The sequence below is a fragment of the Podarcis bocagei genome (genome assembly GCF_964188305.1).
Source record: "Podarcis bocagei genome assembly, chromosome: 8".
Taxonomy (NCBI): domain Eukaryota; kingdom Metazoa; phylum Chordata; class Lepidosauria; order Squamata; family Lacertidae; genus Podarcis; species Podarcis bocagei.
The window spans coordinates 36,774,491-36,798,411 of NC_138133.1; the positions used below are offsets into that span (position 1 = coordinate 36,774,491).

Consider the following 23,921-nt stretch of genomic DNA (forward strand, 5'->3'; position numbering starts at 1 on the left):
CCGTAACCTTGTGCTTCTAGTCTATAGCAAATACATCAGGGGGGGGGGGACTTTCCTATGACAAAGTAAGACTTGGTGGACAGATATGCCTTAGCAGCCTTATGTTGCCCATCCTTGCTTTGAGCCACTATGAAATTTATTTATATATGTAGCTGGGATAAAATCTAAGTTGAACAGCATACCAAACTAATATTAGGGTAGATAATTTTCCTTGTTGGTTGCCTGTCTGGCATTTTACCTATGCAAGGGCTTGCTTGAGGTGACACTGCTGAGCTGAATACTGCATGAAGCCAGTACTAGTTTTCAGTATTATCTGGCCTGTTTTCCTATAGCAGATTAGAAAGAACCTGGTAATAAAACCAAAACATAAGTCTTGCTCCCTCTCAAATACTTCAGCTGTGACTCTTTTTCAATATATTAATTTGGTGAAAGTTGTCTAGCTGTTATTATACTTGCTCACTATATTATTGATTTAAAATGAAAACCTTAAGGGTAAATCAGATTTAATGTCACCATTTCCAGTGATTTTCAGTTTATAGTTTTATCTGAAGAAGGTGTGTTTAAAATGTATGGGCATAATAATTTTGCTGTTAATTATCAATGCAAAATATATAGTCACAGTTATGCATTACATAAATATAAAGATGTGAAATGCAGAGGAGCTATATATTTTTGATAATAGTTCTAAAGTGCTTAGCTAAATTAATAGTGAGCAATTTGTCCTGGCAGATCTTTTTAAAGATTCTTTTGGTAAAAATTACAGGCCTCTGTTATGCTTAATTTGGCATGGCTTAGAAGGTGATGAACTGAAAGCATTATGTGCAAAACATAACTCAAAGGAGCCCAAAGAACAAACATGATGAAAATCTTACTCTTGTTAAACTACTGCTTCTCCTGCACTTTTATGGAGAACTCTATATGCTTCAAAATCTAACCTGAATCAACTGATGTTTGCGAAGTATTTAAAAACTAACAAATGCCATATCACTATCTAATGAATTTGTTTGAACCCAGGTTGTTTCAGGATAACTGGATATTTTCCTGATAAGGAAAGATAGAAGTGCCTTACTGCTTGGGCTTTGTTTAAAGGAAACAAATCACAAGTCCAGACTCAGATGACAAGATTATTTTTTAATATGCACATTGCAAGAACCCACAGAAAATCCAGGAATGCTTAATTAATCTCCTATTTGAATTTTCACAGGACAACATGCATGCAAAACCAACAAAGTCTACTCTTGCAATTTCATGCTGCTGCTGAGGCTTCCCACTACAATCTTTTATTTGTTGGTACAACAATTCTTAGAATCAGACCACAAGTTTCAGAACGATAACAAGTTAGAAATCAATTAGTTTTATTCTTTGAAGTAGATTTCCAATCCAGACAATGAAACATTTTAAGGTCTGTGTAATCTCAAACAACTACACAGGGTAGTGGCTGGCACTAAAGTTGAATTGCGTAATGAATTAAAAAACACTTCCTGCAACATTATTTGATGAAATTGGTTGAAAGTGTAACATATCAGCCATTACCTAAAGTAATAGCCAATTTGGAGGGGTGGGGGTTAGCAACCATAATTAATGGTTTATAGCCAGCTCTAGTTAATTTTTTAAAATTAAATAACGTGTTTGAAAAACCTTCTGTCACTAAGCTGCCATCCAGAACTGCAAGACTGAAATTAGTTATGGACACCATAAAGCATATCAGGGTTTGGGCAACTGGTGGTTTGAAAATCAAAAAGAACAGAATTAAACAAGGAATGAAAACACATCAAAATAGCCCAGATGTGCTACTGTGGCTAAGGACGCCCCATTTTCCAAGTTATGATTTTAAAGTGATTTTAAAGTTAGAAGGGAGGGGGTTAATGAAGTGCAATAAAACTGGAGTATGTTAGATTAATGAGAGAGTCATTACAATCAAAAGGTGGAGTTATAAGAGCACTGACTTACTGAAATTAAATACATTATTACGTGGAATACTCTACATTAAAATTTCACAAAAGGCTCTAGGGTAGAAAGTTTAGGGGAGGAAGAGGGAAGAAGGCCCTCTCTCTTCTCAGAGAATATTTCATACTGTTAGTGGCTTTTGCAGCATTCAATTGGAGAACTTTAGTTGCCGTATATTATAATGGTATTTTAGCTCTAAAAGTAGTTTTCCAGTCAATGTTCTTTACCTTTCAGGGAGACAAACTGTTTTTCTTCCCTCTAAATGAGCACAATAAAATGGGTAAGCTGTCGGGGGCGGGGGGAGAGAAGAGTAGACAGTATAACACTCAATAGAAAAAAATGTGATACAGACAAAAGGAGATCTAAAGCATGTTTACAGGATACACTACCATTTATTCTACAGGTCAGACTACAGGGAAAGTGTTTCTTCCCATCACTATAATCATTAGAGGCTGTTCAAACTCAAACCTGCTCTGACTTTGCCAGTGAACCTTTTCAAAAGTAATGAAGAGAGGAACCAGATCACACAAAAAGGTTGGAAAAATAACAATCCTATTTTAGGATATACATTTCACAAATGTTTCTTGTATTTATGGCCCAATCCAGCCATGATAGAGGCGAGATCAATGGGATTAAGTGCACAATGTCTATTCATCCAGATATAGGCAGTGGAATCACAGTTTATAAACATAATTGGTGTGCTAAAGTGCTCAGTGAGTGCCCCAGTAAAAACAAATTCCTCCTGTGCATGGGTTTCCCATTCACTTCAATGGAGGAATCAGATCTGTGAAAAAAATGGCTTCCCATTCCATTGAAATGGATTGGGAAGAACGTGCAGATGGGCGGATTTCTTTGTATGCATGTGTCTGCAATCTGGGAAGAGAGAGATCATTCTTGTGTGGTGTCTATAAGGGTGTCAAGATGAATCAGCTGGTGTGTCGGAATTAGATGGCTTTTCTGTTAGTTGATGATGAAACAATTGTCGTCCAAGGCTGCCATAGTAATGATCAGGTGGTGGTCTGCTTCTTCCTGTGTTGGAGACCGTAGAAGGAGGTCACTGAGGTAAAGGTTGTTACATGTGCCCTGGAGGCAGAGGTGGGCCACTGGTGCTACTGTGATCTTGCTGAAAATGCAAGGTGCTGAGGTGAGGCAATAAGGGAGAGTCTTGTACTGGAAATGGTGGTGTCCTAGAGAGAACATGAGGAACTTGCAGTGTGAGGGGTGGATTGATATGCGTAAGTATGCATCTGGGAGATTGACTTATATCAGAAAGTCATAGTGAAGTGCTTCCCTGATGAACTGGAGCAATTCCATCCTGAAGCGCTTGTAGATTACCCACATGCTTAGGAATTTCAAGTACAGTACTGCTCGCCATGATCATTGATCCTTCTTGGATACCACAAAGAATACTGAGTAGATGCCCATATAGTGCTCTTCAGGTGGTACTCATTCTATGGCTGACATGTTCAGCAAGTGTTGCGCACACTCCCAGATAACTCGTCTCTTGGACGTGTTGGTGGATACCAGTGATAGAAGATACCAAGTGGGTGCACAGGAGATCAGATCCCCCCCCCCCTTGAGGCAAGGTATTAAGAATCCAAAGGTCCATAGTCACATCTAAGCACTGAAGAAGGATTCAGTCTGCCTTCTACTGGACAAGATAAGCAATTGTGGAGACTGTTGTTGGTTGCCCTTTGGAGCATTTTGAGATACAAATTGGTGCCCTGATGTGGTCTGGAGAAATATATTGGTTTTAAGGTAAAACCTAGCCTGAGTAGAAGGAAGAAAATGGGAGCTAAAGGTGACGTGACTGTTTCAATCAGGCATGAACAAAAAACTGACTGGGAGATGCCCACTTTCCCAAAGTCTTTGCTCCTGCATCATGATCATCATGGAGTTATAGCCCAATTCAGTGACCCATTGCCAGCAGGAGATCCAGCTATATAAAAAGGGTTAGACAGGGGTTGGTGGGCTGGGGACAGGAGATGTGAAAATGCAGCTGCATCTAAGGGGAAAATGTAATCCAAAAGGTTTTGGTGTATATTAGAGATGGTGATTAAACAGCTGGATTTTTTTTGTTCCAACTAAAACATACTGAGATAAAATAAATGAAAGCATATTCCCATTCTTCCACAAATCTCTTACACTTAAGCCACCATGAGAGAGCCAGGCATTGCGCTTCAAAGCAGCCAGATTTTTTTGAGGACTGGTATGCACTACCTGCCCATGCTCCTTCTAATTATATACTCTTTATTGTTTTAAGAAGAAGCAAGCCCTTTATCGGTAATAATTTAAGCTATCACTTGCTTGGCACCTGCTACAGATCAATAGCACATAGTTAAGTGGATGAAAAGGCTAAATGTGATTGTCATTTGCAATGCAAGGTTGTAGTGGTCCCCCCTCCTTTGAGGCTTTTAGAACATCTCATTTTGGAATACTAAATTCTGGTTCAGGTACACAGTTGCTGCACATTCACAGCATTTTGTTCTACATTAAAGATCTGTCATTTTAAAGGCCAAAACACAAGGATAAGTTATAGTAAAAACTAACATGAAACCTGCAATTTTACAGATTCCATTGCTGGTGGCCATACATCTTTGATGGCAAAACTACATTGGTTGTAGCACCATAAAAATCAATAAATATTAACCTTTTTCTGACACTTTCTGCACAGATGCTTTATCAATTGCTGTCAGGTGATAGAGCAGTTGGTAGTGTGTACTATATTTTTCAACTAAGAATCTATAACCAACTTAAAAATCAATGTAAATTAACAAGCCTTTTAAATTCAAAAACTACCAATGGCGTTTCAGTTTCCAGTGTCAAGAGTAAAACAAACAAGCAGTAGTGCTACATCACAAAATCCACTTTATTTGCCTTCTGCAGTGGAATAAACTGCATGATTTAGAAGAAACCTAACCAGCTTTACAAACTTTTAAAATACAAATGAAATCAAATATTTACTTGAAAATAAATCCTCACATAAGTTGCAGAACACAGAGATCGATTATCTTTGCTTCCATTGTAGATTCATATCTACAAATTGCCAAATTCCCTTCCTTCCTGGCACCACTCATATAAGAAGCCTTCTAAGAACTGCTTGAGGGGCTTGTTTCCTTCAGCAAAGAGATAATCTCTGTATGACTGGATTTATAGTAGCCACCATATGGCTGCTTTTCATCTTAATCCACCTTTCCTCACAACTATTTGAAAGTTAAGCTACACTGATTTCAACTGACTTTACTTTCATGTAAATAGTGGTCAAAGTTCCTAATGCTGCAACTGCACTGCTCACAGCCTGTCAATCCACCTGCCAAGGTTCACCCAACAAGAAAGCAAGTGCAGATCCACCATTTGGGAAGTTTAAAGAAAAGATCCATGTGGGTTTGATTCCTTTCTTATTATTTTATGTCCTTCTTTGATCACTTGTAATTAAAACCACCTGATTTCAAAATGGTGTTATCGCACTCTGAAGTATTCTCTTTTCACTGATGGTTGGTTTCAAGTGGTAGATGGGTTCTGGTTTTCTTCATGATGGCTTCGGTTTACACCTCTGGAGCTACAATGGTATTTCCCTCCCTCCCTTAGAGAATGAATGAAAGATAGGCTGATCTCTTTGTATCTTCCATGGGCTAAATGCTTTGTTTTTCCAGCAGAAATGACTATTAGGGAGACCTAGCAAGAATTACTGGAACTGAAAATATAATAAGAGGAATGAACATTTTGGCTGGTACATTCCAATGCATTTAAATTGCCATGGGTCTAGATGTCTCATTTGCAAATTTATCATTTTCCCTTCCTCCATGAGACAGAAATCACATAAATAGATACCACTGGGAAGGTATCTTTTCCAAGATAGATGGTACAAGAGAGAAGGCAATGGTCATAGCTGCTGATACCTGTGTATGAACTGGGCTTCTCCTCTTAATCTTTTGCTCTCCACATGTTGATAGACTACAACTTCCATCATTCCTGAGCAGTGACTGTGTGAGCAAAGGCTTAAGGGAGTTGTAGTCCAGCAACATATGGAGAGTTAAAGCCCTGCTCTAATCTCGAGTTTCTCTCTGGACTTCTCATTATCTTACTCTCCATCTTTCTTCTGGACACATGCTCCTCTTGCACCCTGAAAAATGGGTGTACTGGTGAAGTGGTGGAGGTGGTACTTGGCAATGGGGACTTATTCTGGATCCCAACTCCATTCAACTTGGTCGTATGACCTGGTGCAACCCATGCCAGCAAAAAGAGTAGTGTAAGGCAAACTGTTTGTTTCCCCTTTGCCAGGCTTAGGCTGAGTTTGGAACTGACATACTTTATGCTGTTTTAACTTTATATGGTGTAAATTATGTGGGTTTCCCTAAGGAGCAGTTTGCTATTTTGGACATAACACGAACCATAGCTTAATTAAACCTGGATTTAAGTGCTGAGGAAGAGAGATGAAAAGGGGACAGGTGAGGAGTAAACACACAGCCTTGATGCTCATTCTCATCTGCTAAACTATGTTTTAGCAAGCTAGGAAGTGAGCATCTGAACTAGCCCTCTAAGGTCTTTTTCACTTCTATTACAAAAAAAGCAATGAAAGAAGTATTTTCTCTGCTTCTCTCTAAACATATAGTCCTCAGAGAGAACCATGCAGCACAATTCACCTAAACAGAATGATGTTTTCTGTATTTTGTCTACAAGCCTTAGTAGAACATGAAATGGCTGCGAGCCTTTGCAATACTGGGCAATACTTGGCAGGAGACTAAACTGATGAGGTGGCCCCCAGGCCATAAAATCTTATACCACAATAAATTTGGTATTCTTTAAGGTGCCACAAGATACTTTCTTTTTTGTTGTAAGTGACCTACTTGGCTAGCCCTCTGTAAAATATTTGCTGGCATAAAAACTCCCCACATTTGCTATGTTTCCCCCATTAGTTTTCAATGAAGGGACAATGAGGATTGTTCTCCACCTGCACATGCATGTAATGATGCTTCCCAGGCTGGTCTACTCACTTTTGTACATTGGGGCACACACAATCTAAGTCAGTGGCATTGTATACAGGGCTATTTGTCAACAGAGCACAACTCCAGAACTGCTATATGTAAAAGAATTAAAAGCAAGTAAAAACTTAGGAGAGGTCTCCTGATTTAAACCTTTTAAATTCTGGCTCTAAGCAATAATATATAGCAAAGAACAAAATTGCAGGTGTTAATACTTCACCAACGAGTTAGATTTAAATTTCATCTGAAAAGTCAACATAAGGCACAGAGCACTCTATGGGGAAATAAGTAACTGCTTTAAGAAGCATGATGTTATGTCAGTGGAAGCTAAACTCAAATAACTAAAAGCTTAATTATCATATTCTCTGAAATTTGACTGAAGAATAGAACAAGTTTACATTTGTCATTTCTTTCAATTGCCACTGTGTTACTATTATTATTCAAATACAAATGCTCATTCGGTTGGTCAGTGTCAGGAGCTATCAGATCCCCCCCCCCCAGAACATTACAATGTTCTCAAGTTTTGGAAAGTTTTTCAGGGTGCATTTTCTGTTTTACTAGGGTACAACAATTGAGCAACAGTTTTCTTCACCAAGGGCTTTTCACATTGGACATTTGGCAAGCTTTATCCCTAGCAACTCCAAGATCCCAGAACTGAAGCCACAGCGTGTGTCAATTTAATCAAGCCACCGATGGTGTATCGTTTTAAACAGAACTGTACTGGGGTTTGGCATGTGTTCAGTTAGCATTTGCCCTGAAGATGGTTATCTTGGACTATCACCTTGAGGCTATCCCAGGGAAAAATATAACTGTATGTGTCTGACATGGTTCCAATGGAGAAAGAAAAGGAAAAAAGGAAAAGTCTGCCGAATCTTAGGAAATCACTTTCCATCTGTGCCTCCCAAAAATCTCAAGTTGAAAGCATTTTTACTTCTAGAACCCTGTCAGCACCAAGAAGATCACAATAAATTGCAGAAGAGGAAGTAATGACAAAACTTGAAAGGAACTTTAAATAGCCTTCTCCAACCTGGTGCTCTTCACGTGTTGCTGGACCATAATTCCCATCAGTGTCTGCCAGGATCCCCAGTGCTCAGGTATGAAGGGAGTTGTAGTCCATCTAGAATGCACTAGGTTGGGGAAGGCTGGGCTTTAAAATTGAAAAAGTGTAACTATGTTGTGCAACCCTTGTGCTGACAGTTTTGCTCAGTGAGATTTTCACATTACCAGATTTGTTACTACATGGTAGTTAAAAGTAGGGATGGATTATTATGAAATGCCAAACTTACCTTATTAATTTTTTTTGTGTTCTAATTCCTGATTCACTAATTAAATTCAATGAAAAATTAGTTATTGTTTTCACTAGTTCTGCTAAATTCTCACATATTATATGCAGCATTATACTTACAATATTATATATACAGTAAATTATATACATATACACTCTAGGTTTCCTACAGTAACCAGATACCTCTGTAAAAATATTTCTGTATTAATACTTTCAAAATTATACTGCTAAAATATAGCACATGGAGCTTGGCTCCATTATATGTAAAATGCATGCAATTTTGCATTGAATTGGTCAGGCTTTTTTTCAAACGCAGAAACCAACCATGTTGCTCAGACATAAGTAAGTTCAATGTGGGCAAATCTCAAATGAGTTGGAACCACCAAATTCCATGTGTAAATCCATTTAAAGTAGATTGCTTCTCCATCCCTAGTAATAATAATAAAAATAATTTTTTTTTATATCCCGCCCTCCCCAGCCGAAGCCGGGCTCAGGGCGGCTAACAACAATCAAATAATCAGTCAAATAGTCACACATCAGTCAAATAGTCACACAGTTCTTAAACTATTTTTGCAAGTCTAATTTCTATTTCAAAATTCGAGGATAATTACTTTACTTTTGAAAGAATATTGTATTTCATGTGTTGAAAAAGACTTTGGGTGCAATAAGACCTATGCCTTTTCTGGCATTATCAGTGGCAAAGAAAGCATATTCCTTTATCGCTATGTTATTGACAGCATTCAACATTTCTATCATTTCCTCTATTTCCAAAGTTGAGTGGGGAGAATGTACCCCAAACAGCACAATTCACACACAGAAGGAAGGTATATTTAGGCTTGGTGGAACTCCCAAGTTTGCAAAAGTACGATAACATATTTAGGGGGAGGACCTCAGAACAGCCCATAACAATGGGGTCACTCATTCCTGTTTTCCGTGCAAGGTAAGCCTGGCTGACACACTCTTTATGTAATTTACACAGAAGTGGAACTGCCACCAGGTTAGGTATTCTAAACTTGAAAATTTAGATTTGTGATCTCTTTAAAGGAAAGAGGAAGAGTTGAGTTAACTTCTTTTAGAAACCAAGTAGCATTTAGGTAGCTGTGCTACTCTGAAGGGTATAAGAGCACCCAAATAACTAGCCACTACACCAAGTAGGGCTTCAGCATGTTAGTCTCCAAGTAAGCCAGTGGTGGGAGGGGGAGAGAACCTGTGGCCCTCTAGATGTTGTCATCAGTTCTAATCATGCTCTGTTAGCTGGGGCTGATAGAAGTTGAAGTCTAACAATACTGTATCTGAAGCATCATAGGTTCCCCATCCTTAGCCTAAGCTGATCACCTGAAGTCACCCTAAAAATATGCAGAAGTTTTAAAATTGTATTCTTACATATTTTTCCCTGGTGTTTGAGCAGGTTTTATAACTAGTCAGAGTAAAAATAATCTTACTGATTTATTTTCAGATTTATTGCTCTATCATTCCTTTAAAGTAGTGCAATGTTGGTACCAGGAAAGGGGAAATTTTACTTATAATATTGATTAAAACATATTGGGTTGGGCTCTTGCTCATAATCAAGCACTAAATGCTTCAAACCAACTGTTTCATACCTATATGTCAGTGTAAACTGAACATTAAAAATGACTACTTATGGCAGGGGTCCTCAAACTTTTTAAATGGGGACAGTTCACTGTCCCTCAGGCACTGTTGGGGGCTGGATTATAGTTTTTTGGAGGAAATGAACGAATTCCTATGCACACTGCACTTTTTTTCTTTCATTTTTTTTGGGGGGGCCCCCAAGAGAGTGGGGCCCTAAGCTATAGCTTGTTTAGCTTATATGTAAATCCAGCACTGGTGGGGCGTGTTGTGCCTTGCTGTGGTGCACCTGCGGGGTGAAACTAAGAAAAAGCGATTTGGGCGGGTGTGTGTGAAGAGAGGTCGGAAGCACCTGTGGCGATGCCGAGAATGGCGAGAAGGGGATTAACGGAGACCTTGGCAAAAGAAGGAAACGCTCAGATGGCAACAGAAATGCAGCGAGGCGCCTCCGTCCGAGTTCATGAAATGCAAAAGCGGCCCTCGGATGTAAATCCCTGCTCTGGGCAGTGGGATGTTCGGGGAGGGGGGCGATGGAGGGAGGGGGGCTGAGAGAGGAGGGCCACAGTGGCAGGTTCAGCAATTGCCAGGCGGGCCGGGTTGAGGACCCTGGCGGGCTGGATCCAGTCCACAGACCGTAGTTTGAGGACCCCTGACTTATGGGATTTTCCACTGTATTTCACAGGAATGTATTATACAACATTTCCAACGTGTTCATAGGATTTCTGCACCGAAAATGGATATGGATCCATAAAAAGTTTGGGGTTTTGCTTTTAAAAAATTATCTTGCCATTTAGAGTAAGAGATGTCTATCAGATAGATATACTGTAAGCTTACTGTAAAGCCTCATTAGTTCACGTTGAACAAAACTTATGAGAGATTACATTTAATCTCAACTTCTTTTATACAAAAATCAATAAAAACAAATGAGGCTTCTATGAACCCTACTTTCTTTAATTTTAACAATGACAGTCAAGCTCTTCTCTCAAATGATCATTTTAGAGGTCACTGAAACAATAATTACAGGCCTAGTCACTATCCTGATGGGCTTTCCTAAGAAATGAAGCCCAGTGGGAACATTTTATCCCACTGCTTATTCTGTGGGTCAGCATTTTCTTCCCACATACTTCTTAATTTTCTTAAATGGCAGATATTTAAGGTGGTGCAAGATACATTCATCCAATAAAATCTACAAGGGATAGAGGGGCAAAAAAACCCCCTCAGCATAGATTCCAAAGATATGAAATAATGTTTCACATTTGAAAGGCACCTAAGAGTTGCCAACCATGAGTGTAACAAAAATTACAGGGAACTATTGCAAACAAAGAATATACAAATATATATTTGTATATATGATGGTGACGATGGTGATGAATGAAGCTGGGCAAACCTTTTACCAAAGCTTCATTAAAGTTTGTTGCTGCCATATAAAATTAAAATAGGATTGGATCCAGTCCATGGGTAACAATTTGGCCACTGCTGCCTTAATAAATCACAGCAGCACTGGCGGCCTATATGTTTCAGTCACACTGCAGAAAGAGTGTGCACCTCAAAACACTGAACAACAAAAGCCAGTACTGATTTGCCATCAACGGCTGTGATTCTGGGTCACAAAGTGGGATGTCTGGCAATACCTTCAGACCTGCTCCCTCCAAAGCATAAGCTGGGTTCAGGAGCCAGGAAGCTTTCATCGTCAAAGAGTCCTCCTTGTTGTACTCCAAAATCACTGAAGGAGGAGGATTCAGAGGTAGGAAACACAATGCCTCTACAGATAGCAACTATAGCACAGAGTGAAAAGGGGTGCATTAAACCAGTTTCCCCTTGAACTATTGGCTGTCCTAATTAAGGGCGTTTTAACAGAGAATGAGCACAATTCAGAAAAGTTCATAAGGTGTGAGCATCAGCCCATGAGCTTTTTCCTTTAGTAAGTAACCCTCCATGCTGGATCACAAACTGCTTTAAGATTTGTTGTGGAATGGCATTGCTGGAGGGGCATTGTTGTTGGGGGCGTTAAACAGCAAAATCCCATGCTTGTTCAATGGGACTTAATTCTTAGTACATGTGTTTTGGATTGTAGCCAAAAGCTCAACGGGGCACTTATTAAAGCAATTCTATGCTTATGCCCATTGTCAAGAAGCAAAAATTTACATGTAGTAGTAAATGGGCTGAATTCCAACAATAATTGTTTCTTACTGCATTAGGCTACCTTCCCTAGATATAGGTTTCAGTGTTGTTACATACCTATCACATTATTTTGCATTTTTATTGACAAATTATACTTGGCATTTTAGATTAAAACCTCTACGATATATTAAGCACACATCATTTTATACCCAAGTCCAAGAAAGCTGTACTGAGATGCTTGCTGTTTTTGCCCCTTACCACCTTCTACTGAGTAGCAATTCCTATGGACGCTGAGGCTTAACAGGATAAACAATGAGCTATTAGCTGAGGTTCCCTTCAGTTCTGTTGTGCTGTACTACTGGGAGCAAAAGTCCAAGGAAAAAATTGTATTTGGGACCTTGTGCAATTCCTTTATGTTTTCTGGATAGAGGCCTGACACTTGCAGGTGACAATTTTCTTAGCAAGGTTTCTACCAGGTGACAATAGTGGACATTTGCAAAGCAGGTAATAACACTAAAAAACAAATAAACCCCTATGTAAGGATAAAAACAATCAGCTTCACACAGCTTAATTTTTTGGGAAATACAAGTCTAAGGTAATCTATATAGGCTGCATGAAACCTAGCATCCTTCTTTAGAAACAGAAAGGCATTTATGTAAGGTTTTATTTCAAGCACATGCTAAAATTACTATTCTGCACAAGAGAGAAAAGGACTCTCTGCCAATCAATATGACATGCAATTGAAAGACTGACACTAATAGCTATTACTAGAATGAACCTGTTTGAAACTGAGCTGCTGCTGCTTACTGTTTTCTTTATATAAAGCATTTCAGCTATCAAAAATACTACTTTATGTAGCCTGGAACCCAAGCAAGATTCTGCTACTCTAGCAGCAGCTATTTTCAGTATCTCCCCTAACAAGGCCAGGCCTTTTAGTTTTTAAAAAGTAAGCTGCTGGTATTTAAACAAATAAATAAACAAAAGAATTCAAAATGTACAGGGCTCTGCACTTTAAAATTCACAATCAAATTACAACAAGAGAAGACCAAAATTCAGCTGAGAAAGGGACCCTGTAGCCATTCTTTAACAGCTTTGCACAAAGCTATGAAGTATACTGTTATTTCATGTACCCAATGGACTTAGTTCATTTCGCCCTGTTAATTACTATGCTTCGTGTGATTTAATGCCTTACAGGTAAAGAGAACATGAGTAAAATGAAATTGGCCAGCATGATATTTGATACTTTCATCTTTATATTGTGTTCATAATACTGCCTCATCAATGCATATGCAATGTATTGACCACATGGAAGACTACAGCCATTTTTACTTTTAAAACCAATGGGTGTATGGAATGAAATAAAGGCAAAAGGAAATTAATTTCAGGAAATTAAGCAAACCACTGAGAATTAAATATCGGTTATGAAATTTCATATCTTCACTTGACACTCAGCGACAGTAGCTTCCACTTGGTAACACAGTCATACCTTGATAAAAATCACACAATAGATCACACTCTAACTTTTAGCAATCATTTCCCATCCTCCCCCCTTAATAATTTGATAAATGCTTCTGTCAAGAAGGATAAAGATCACAATTTTATTTAGGCTTAACTACTTGAACTTTCAGGATTCCATTCATGAATATTGCAAGTGTTAACAACTGATAGGATCACGGTTTGTCCCATTTTGATGATGTAATCATAGAGCAGCTTGCCTTTGAAGACTTGTTTCATGCAGGCTATGCTTATGGAAAGAGAAATTTATGTGGGGCAAAAATGAGTTCTGACCTTAGTAGCGGCAGCTTAGTAAAAGTGTTTTCATAAAATTTATCAGAGTTTGCTGGCAACAATATGCTAGACAGAATTAGAACAAAGATATGGCTCTTTACCTCTAAAGTAAAACAGAAAGGATAGAGGCCTGACTTACTCAAGTGGTGATTAATTGATCTGCCTTACCATGAGTTTTAGATCCCAGAAGCCAATAATACAGTTGGAAAGTTGCCAGTAAAGCTACATTTCAACAGTGTTCTTTCCACTTTATTTTAAATAAAATAACATTATGTATTTTGTAGGTTAAGTTTACTACGAGGGTATAAGATAAATTATTTCAGGAAATATACATGCCAGAAGATAAGAGTCTATCAAATAGATTACTCATAAGATGGAATGCAAATTATTCAGAACAAAATCATCAGTAGCTGCTTCTTCAAAGAAGTAAACCTTTCAAGTTAAGCACTCATGCGATTTTTTTGCTTGTTTAAATGTGGTTAAAGTTTATTATATTAGCCCCTTTTTATGTGTCCCTGTGTGTGTCCTATACAAACACACATAGGGCAACTTGTAACCCTTACATTTTTTTGAATGCGTCCAGGAATGTGGGTTTATGTGCATGAAGCATCATATATGCAGAATGTTGGTAGTGCCGAAGTCTAAAAGTGACACTAATATCTAGTGAAGTTACATGGGACATGGGATCTCCCATAATTTTCTTTCCCTGAAAGTAGTCCTGGAGGGGGGATATGAATAAGGACAGATGAGGGATGGTCTCATTACTATGGCTCGAATCCATATTACCCACCTCAAAAAAGCTACTATTAGAATATATAGGCATGAAGGATACCTTTATGCTTTCTCTCTTTGCTGCTAATAGGGACTCAGAGAGAGGGGCACTGATTTTAACTGGGGCTACAGTGTGGAAGACAGGGTTAGCTCTTTCCCCCTCCCCCACAGCTGCTTTTAGAAGAAAACACTTCCATGAGGAGGTCCAATCATGGATATCCGATGTAACACCTACTTTGAACCTATGCTAGGAGACATGTCCTAATTCCAGGTGTATGATAATCATGACTGGAGAAGATTCATGTAGGTAGCTGTGTTGGCCTGACACAGTCGAAATAAATTAAAAAATTGTCCAGTAGCACCTTAGAGACCAACTGTCATGGTATTGCCAGAGAATGAAGGGGAGGAGCAGAGACGGGCAGAGGAAGGGGGGCAGGAAGTGGCAATTGAGAAAAGAGGGGAAAGCCAGGAGGCGGAACGGCTCACAGATGTTGAACCAGAGCCTCAACACTGCACAGGAAGTTCTGGCACAGACAGTGAAACAATGCCTATTCCGTCTGCCAAAGAAAGGAGAGTGTTAAAGAGGAGGGGCAGAGGCATCATGTGAAACTTCCCCACCTTTTCTGTTGGAGAAGGGGCTGGCATAAGTCACTCCCAGAATCTGAGCCGGAGGATTCAGATGCATGATTGTAATGCGCTGCTTGTACATATGTAAAATAAAGACTGTATATATGTATCTCTGAGTGAGCAGAGGCATTTCTTGCGAAGAGCATTCACAAGCCATCACACCAACTAAGTCTGTTCTGGGTATAAGCTTTTGTGTGCATGCACACTTCTTCAGAAATGACTGGACAAGGCATTCTGCAAATGTCAGAAGCTGTTGCTCATCATGCATTATAGAGTTCCGGTCCGATGCTGGCATCAAGGCCTGGTTCTAATTAAGCCTTGTGAACAAGTGCAAATAAAATGTGAGCACACGTTTAAAAATGATTAATAACAAAAAGTAAATTGATCATGCATGATTACTTCACATCTGAATGCAAAACACTTCTGTACTGTAACATGCACCTGAGTTACTGTGAGTCATATAAAAGTGTGAACAGAACAATGAATTTGACTAAACTGAGATCAAAATTGCTTTGTTTCTTGACCAGAGTCATGCATATTACATTAAAAAGTGCTTTCTCCCTACAGCCACTTAACTGAATTCCATTTGTGAAAATGAAAACTCAATGACAACAGCCATAAAGATGTTCTTACCAGCATGCAGGTAAGCTAGGTCAGGGTTCTCAATATCAGGATGCAATTCTTTCAGGTGGTTGCGAAATTCTACAGGGATATTGGTGCCATATTCACACTTGGGACAGTTGTACATCTTTACTCCTTCATGTTTGCCTGTATGCAGGATATGCTTGCGGATATTTTCAGCACAGTTAGACCTGCAGGAAATGCAGGAAAAATATAATGAAGTTATATTATACATGCATATTCATTGAATTGAAATATTGCTGTAAAACAGTTGGCTCCCCACAGTTATGCTTGTGAGCAACTTTCAGATATACAACTTATAATGACATCCACCAAGCTTTCCATGAGGGCTAGTTTTAGTATAATTTTTAAAAGTACAGTTTGGAATCCTTTTAAAAAATAATACTCCCCCTTTCCTTTAAAAAAAACACCTTAGAAATAATCACATCTAGTAATGATGGAAGGTGGTATACAAATTTAATTAATAATAATGATAATAATGATGATACGAGGGAGGAGGATTGAGCCTAAAACTTGCTGGTCCATTTTTTTAGGGTTGGGGATATATACTGCCATGTTGTACCGATAATGCTGGTATCAGGCACATATAAAAACACACACATTAGAATCAAAGTATACATACATTAAGCTTAAAATAAAGTTATTTTCATTATTTCTTATAAATTATAAGCATAAATAAAGGCATGGTCCTGCCTTATAAGCATGGAGGAAAGGGTATGCAACCACCAAGATGGGACCTGAAAACATGCAGAGGGAATTATAGAGAACTGTTAGGACAATGAAAAGAGTTGCAGAAGTTGGTAATCTTTGTCAAGGAACTAGCATGGTCACAATGCTATCATGTTGACTGGCTGAACTTTTTGTTGTATACACTGGTAACAGAACAGTGTCCCTTCCCCTTGCCCCATTGCATCTGGAGCAGCAGGCTAGCTTAGGGGATGCAGGGTAGGCTGCATGGGAACTCTGCCCTCCAACATTTTGCTGTTTGCATGTGTGAGCAGGCAGAATAATGAATGCCTTGAGTTTTCCTTCCACTGAATCAGATGGCAAAGCCATTGGGAACCGAAGAGCTCTGTGTGAACATCGCAGTCCTGAATGCGCAAAGAACGTATTACAAGCCAGCTTCCCACCCCCGCTTTGCTTCTAAACATTTTCAGTGAAAAAACAAACTTGGAAATGAATAAATGAATTAACTTTTTTTAAAAAATACAAAAACATAACAAGGAAAAGAGAGGTAGAAGGAAAACAAATCTACCAAGAAAACAAGATAGGATTGAGTGCACACCTGGCTTTAAGAGGATTCTGGACATTTTAAATAGGTATTTGCTAAAATGACAGAGCCTCTAAAATATCTACAAGAGGTAGGTCAATTAAAAGCAGGAGTTCAATGCTATCTCCTATGAGGTGATCACATAAAGTTGATATCTGCCTTATGGTGCTGTCTAAGCTCACCTTCTGTCATGGACATCTGCTATATAATAACACACTACTCAAATATCAGAGAAGAGACCTATAATCTTTATTACAATTAAGAGGAACTCCTGGGCCTCGGCTCTCTCAAGCACTTGTGTGACTAGCCATTGCTATAGGGAGTGCCTTGTAGCAACAGTTTTCTAATGGACACTTTAACAAAAAGAAAGAAAATGGATTCATAAGAATTGTTTCTATAACTGTACTTTAATAGATAATTTATTAAAGCAGCATAAATGAATGTGTTACAAAATCCACAGACATATATGCATATATTAGTCTCACTGTTCCTTGTTCCTGAAAGTTTTATCCAAAAGCTACGTTTAGCCTAACATGGTAGAAGTCCACTACTGTATTTTGAAACTTCCTTTATTATTTCTTCTTCTTCTTCTTCTTCTTCTTCTTCTTCTTCTTCTTCTTCTTCTTCTTCTTCTTCTTCTTAACAGCCTGAGCTTATTAACTATTATTCTGTGATAGTGGCTTTTTGGATTGAGGTTAATGGGCCATGTTGTTCAATGTCTTTATAAATGACTTGGATGAAGGAGTTTGCAGATGATATGAAGCTGGGAGAGGTAGCCAAGGCAGAAGATAGGATTGGGATTCAAGATGACCTTAACAGATTGGAGAACTGGACCCAAAGTAACAAAATGAATTTCTATAGGAACAAATGTAAGGTTCTACACTTAGGAAAAACTAGCTACACAAATGTAAGGCAGGGGGAAACTAGCTTGCCAGTAGTACATGTAAAAGGGGTCTTAGCAGACCACAAGGTGAACATGGGGCAGCAGTGTGATGCTGCAGGGGGGGGGGAGAGATAATGCTATCCTATGCTGCATCAACAGAAGTATAGTTTCCAGAGCAAGGGAAGTAATAGTTTAACCTGGATAAGAGGAGACTGAGAGGCGATATGACAGCCATCTACAAATATATAAAAGGCTGTCACATGGAAGATGGAGCAAGTTTTTCCCCCCCTGCACTGAACAACAGAACCCAAAACAATGGCTTTTCATGTTACCAGAAAGGAGATTCCAACTAAATACCAGGAATAACTTTCTGGTGGAAAGAGCTGTTCGACAGTGGCATGGATGCCCTGGGAAGGTGGTAGACTCTCCTTCCTTGGAGGTTTTTAAGCAGATGTTGGATGGCCATCTGTCAATGGTGCTTTAGTTGAGATTCCTCAGGGTCCCTTCCAACTCTATGATTCTATGATCAACTAAGGAAGCAGAACTAATCATTTTAAGAAGTGGAAGAAAAGAATCCAGAAACTCTGTGGATAGCAGAGTTCATTATTTATTTTCTATACTGCTTAATATTATCTACCTACCTACCTATCTATATTTCTAAGTGGTGTACAAAAAACAGAAGCAACAACAGATAACAAACCAAATATTACAAAAATACAGAGTTACATATAAATATGTTTCCTTAACACAGTTATATCAGTATAAATTCAGCTTCCTTCTGACACACCGTCCATCTCAGCTTCCAGGTTCTCACCAAGGATCCAGCAAACTCTCAGCTCACCCACAAAAGTCTAACAACCAGAAGAGTTCCTGGAAACAGCAAGAATAACCCTAGTCTCTCACTCTAGACTTGTTTTTGATGGGCAGGCCCACACCTGTGCTCCATTAAGTTGCACTCTCCACACCTAGTTCCAGGTGCAGCAGGTTCATTGAGTTCCCCGGGGGTCCAGGGGGAAAGCCCCCCTCCCCTTCACTCACAACTCTTTCTCCACCATCTATCTTCTTCTCCTCCAGCTGCTTTTCTTATTGCTGTTAACTTCTTAGTTCAATGTCCCTCTGTCTAGGGCATAGGAGGAGAATAGGGCTGACTGAAAAATATATTATGCATTGTGTGTTGTTTATATTCATGTGCATCTCTGTATGTTTTTCAAATTGAATCTCAGATCAAATGAGACCCTGCTATCTCCTGGGAGGAAGTTGTCAGAATGGATCCTGTGCCCTGCCATTCCAGAAGGAGTGACTTCTCCATTGTCCAGAAAGAAACCAGTAAGAAAGAAAAAAAAAGCAACAAGAGATATCAATAAGCTCTCATAGCACTGGAGAACCAGCACCCAAAGGACCTCAATAACAATGTGAAATACTATCACTGGGATTCATGTTGGGCAACTAAACAGAAGTGATAACCTCCTGTTTTATTCATGCTTTCCCAGAGAGAATTACCAGTATCTTTGCAAAGCCAGAGGAAGACACACACAGGAAGGTTACCAAGGTCAAGCTTCAAGATTTGTAGACAGCCTTAATATAAGCTTGCATTACAAATGCCATGCAATCAAATATAGCTGCACAAACTCAGGTTGCAGAATCAATGACAACAGCAGGCCAAGACACACACACACACAAATAAAAACCGCTCCACAAATGTTGATATTCATGTATTTTAACTCTTCCTGACACCCCAATGTTTCATATAGAAAATAATCAAAACCTGCTTGGAATTAATACTGACAGTACTGGAGTAATGCTAGTGCTTTGTGGTAACAATGCTTTCAGCTTTTCCGCATTTGTAGCTTTGCAAGGTTTTTTTATGATCTATTTGTTATGACATACAGTATGTGTGACAGATGTCCAATGCTGGCTGCTATAAAGTAGCAGAGGCCTGTAGGGCAGGAGCTAGAACCTGCGCATCAGCACTGAAATGCTTGAGAAAACTGATAAGTTATTGCTCTTGTCCCAGTATCCCTTCAGCAAAAGTTGTATGTCCAAATGGCAGCTCCGACCACACACACACATATTCATAGTCACCCTTCTAGCACACACCAGTTTCCGAAGTGTAAAATAAAAGAATGTACAAAGTAACTCCTGTAAATACGAATGTTTAAGCGGGTAGCTGTTCTGAAGCAGCATTCGCTCCTTTGCACACAAGAAAATAAATGCTAAGAAATTAGCTAAAGGAAGAGTTGCAGTGATGTATTCTTCACCATCCAAAAATAAGGTGCAAACAAAAAACATTTGGTGTTTTATATACATGAGGCTGCAAGCCACTTTGACTGCTGAAGAAAGCTCAGCTACTCTTCCATTGTATTTTGAAAGATTTGGCACAAACAGGGCTTTTTTTCCCACCCAGAAGTCTCTGGAACTCAGTTCCGGCACCTCTCAAGTAGGCGCCATTGCACTTCTAAAAAAACAAAGGAGTTGTTACTGGTGAGCTTCAGCACCTCTTTTTCTAGAAAAATAGCACTGGGCACAAGGAATACCGAATGGCAACAGATACATAGGGTCAAGAGTGGCACAAACAGAATTCAGATGTTAGATTTAGAATAAATTCACATGTTATTAGTAGCTTTTCCACATTTTATTAACAAAAAACCTTACCTAGAACCAGAGCCCTCTTCTCTGAATTGACAGATACCACATAATAGTATCTGCTTTTTGTAGAAGCATACAGCAGCATATGATGCAGAAATTGGGCCATTAACTATGTCAGCAGGGAAGCTATATTTTTAAAAGCAACAACTGGTTGCATTTTATGTACAGTTTCATACTAGGGTAATATAGTTCAAATAATACACAGTCCAATTAATCTGTTTTTGCTTAACTATATCGATTGGAAAATTAACTCCATACAGTGGTACCTCGAGTTACATACGCTTCAGGTTACATGCACTTCAGATTACAGAATCCGCTAACCCAGAAATAGTGCTTCAGGTTAAGAACTTTGCTTCAGGATAAGAACAGAAATCGTGCTCCAGCGGTGCGGCGACAGCAGGAGGCCCCATTAGCTAAAGTGGTGCTTCAGGTTAAGAACAGTTACAGGTTAAGACGGACCTCCGGAACGAATTAAGTTCTTAACCCGAGGTAACACTGTATAGCCAAAAGTCTAAATACCCAAACATCGCTCAGTGCCCCAATAATGCTCTTTGTTCTGCAACCACATCTACTAACATTCTGTCATCTCTTATGAACCACAAGCTGAGACCAAGAGGAACAGAACAGAACAATGTAAACTTTGAAAATTTGCACAAGTCTGAACTCAGTTTCAACTAGAACTTGGAGGAGGGGAACCTTTTAGGGGATAATGTAAAAATGTATCAAAAAATGAATTGTATTCTATACAAAGGTATCTGTTTTAAAATGTTCAAGAATATGCCATAATTTTGACATTTAAGTGGTCTCATCAATCTCAGTGGAATTATACAGATGCTTGAAATGAAATTGAAAAATGATGTGAAATTTACACAGTAGTCATGGGATTGCCCCTTTTGCTCAAAAATGGGTTGGACAGGGGATGGGGAGGACTTTAGCAATCCATTTATTACATTTTGCCTCCTACCAAATATTATTATACTCTCCATATATGTGTGTGTGTATGTGTGTGTGTAAGTAATACACATACATATATTCCAAATAAATAGCAGTAATAAAAGCAGTCAGGATACAGTGAAAGAGAATTTACAATTCTTTGTACGTCTACAGAAATGCAGAAAATATGCTCACAAATGTAAATGTACAGATGGAGTTTATGAAAGCTCATAGATTCTGCTTGCTGTAATGAGATGAAAAGAGACTCTGAACTTTGCTGGAGTCAGAAATGATAGCAACACACCCTGAAGGCTGCCTGTCAATCCTATATGCAGATGGTACTTCTTCCAACTGGCCCTTTGTGTCAGTTCCTTCAGCCACTCTTGTAGCAGACATAGCTCCCTAGAGGGAAAATCCTGTTGATCTACTGCCTGGTTGAGTGTCCAAAGCAGTACTGTCTCTATCACCTCTACTCTAAATGATTATTTCCTTTAGCTATTGTACTGCCTTCACCATCTTGTATAGCCAGAGACAGAAAACAAGTCTCCCTCTCTGTCTCTTTCATTTCATTTCACCTGCTCAGATTCAATTCCTGAATGCAAAATTTAGTTCGTCCAAGATGGTAACACAAATCCCATATTTATTATGAGATGTTCATTGTGTGAATTCTACATAAAGTTTTTAAAAATAAAACCAAACCAAACCAAATCGTATTGTTTCTGCTTTTCACATATGTGACTTGTCTGTGGATTGCAAAACTTGTATCATACGTGGTTGCCTCACATCATCACTGTAAGAAATACTATTGATCTTCTTAAAATCCAAGAATAAGGTTTTCTGCACACTCAAAGTCTGTCCTTCTCTTTGTCATGGCACTTTCAGGCCAGGAATGTCCAGAGTGAGGAATTAACTCTTTATTGCCAAAGTACACTTACAAGTTAGGAAAGGGCATGTCCCTTGATCCTATGTCTCCAAGCTACCCCTAGGTGTGTACCCGATGAGGCAGTTGCCGCAACAGAGAGGCCTTGTCCCCTCAGCGTATGTATTTCCCTCACCAGAGCTGTGTGAAAACAGGCAAAGACTATGCCTGCATGTTACCTGTTTCTGCCCCTCCCCTGTTAATCCTCTTCTGGTCCTGAGAGACAGTGGAGCAGGAGAGGTGGGGGCAGCAGCAGCAGAAGGAGGTGTAGAAGCCCTTGACTACACTAGTCTGACCTATCTCCCCCTCCTCCTACACCCATTCTTCATTCTCCAATCCTGCAGATTCTCCTGCCTCTGACTCTTATCTCCTCAGCATCCAGCTGGTTCCTGACACTGAGCTTTCTAAATTATTCTGGGGTGGGGGGTGGGGGGAACCTACCACCAAAACTTACTGGAATGTAACAAATCTCTTTTTCACATAATTGTCATACTTGCTTGCATGCAAAGGCACATTCTTAAATACGGTACTGCAGAGGCCCCAAAGATGAATTAATGGCTATCTTGTAAGCTAAGGGCAGCATAACCAGGCCACATTTTGGCCTGGCCATTAAGTAGTCTGAGTCAGAAAGCTCCCTATGTTTTTTGCATCGGGAACAAGATGGCTCCTCGGTGTTAAAAGCATAGAAATGTACACTGGAAATTAGGCATGTTGCGTTAAACACCCTCTGTAAGAGTCTGATGCTTTTATACAGTCACTTCTAAAACTGTATCACCACATGTAAATTATGGCCTGATGCGTCAGCTGGAGAAGCTATGAAACAAATGTGGTTGGATCAAGAGAGTGTAAATTTGCAACATTTAATTTCTTTGATGCCTAGACTGGAGGAAGCATGCACAAGTGGAGCAAACAAAATGTTTCTAGGGTAAAACTTCTTAAGTTTTAAATAATTTATTTCTTTGCTTGTTTACTTCTCACATATACTGCCTTTTATTTAAAGAACTCAAGGTGGTGTACACAGTCCCTGCAACCCCATTGTATCCTAAAAACAACCCTTTCCGGTAGCTTAGGTGGAAAGTGACTATCTTGAGGTCACCAAGGCTGGATTTACACTGACCTGTTTAACATTATTAGAACGATATTAGATATATCATTCTAAAATGTCACAGGGCATACTTGCAAAATAAAACATTTCTTACCTCCATCAAAATGATGTCCCCCTACAGCTGGTAGCTGGGTGCTCTGTAGTGCCTTCTGGTGTCACATTTAACTAATGTTAAAAGGAGAATGTCATGTGGCCATATGGTTATCAAAACCATTCCTTAGCCCTTCCTTAACGTAAAAAACTATGAGTGTAGATCTTCCCCAAGTGAGCTCCATGTCTCAGTGGGACTGACTGGGCCAAGCCAGTATTCTTCTGATTACCGGTAAATGGCAATTCTTTTTTGCAGGTGCTGCTAAGAGGGCGGGGCCAATGAGGCCAGAATACACTGACAAATTCATTCCAGCTGTGGGTCCTT

The 23,921-nt window shown here is 39.2% G+C and overlaps 1 protein-coding gene and 1 long non-coding RNA gene across 2 annotated transcripts in view; one reads left to right on the forward strand and one right to left on the reverse strand.

Annotated features, from left to right (window-relative positions):
• The window catches only part of ZNF407 (zinc finger protein 407), a 334,010-nt gene that overhangs the window by 77,844 nt on the left and 232,245 nt on the right, over positions 1-23,921 (reverse strand). The window contains exon 8 of the mRNA XM_081205774.1: positions 15,742-15,920. Coding sequence (XP_081061900.1) covers positions 15,742-15,920 — 179 coding nt within the window. The remainder of the gene's footprint in view (positions 1-15,741; positions 15,921-23,921) is intronic.
• Positions 1,563-22,058, forward strand: LOC308593471. The gene is made up of 3 exons (XR_014010966.1): positions 1,563-2,481; positions 15,676-15,751; positions 19,127-22,058. It is a non-coding gene; the product is annotated as an uncharacterized lncRNA (long non-coding RNA).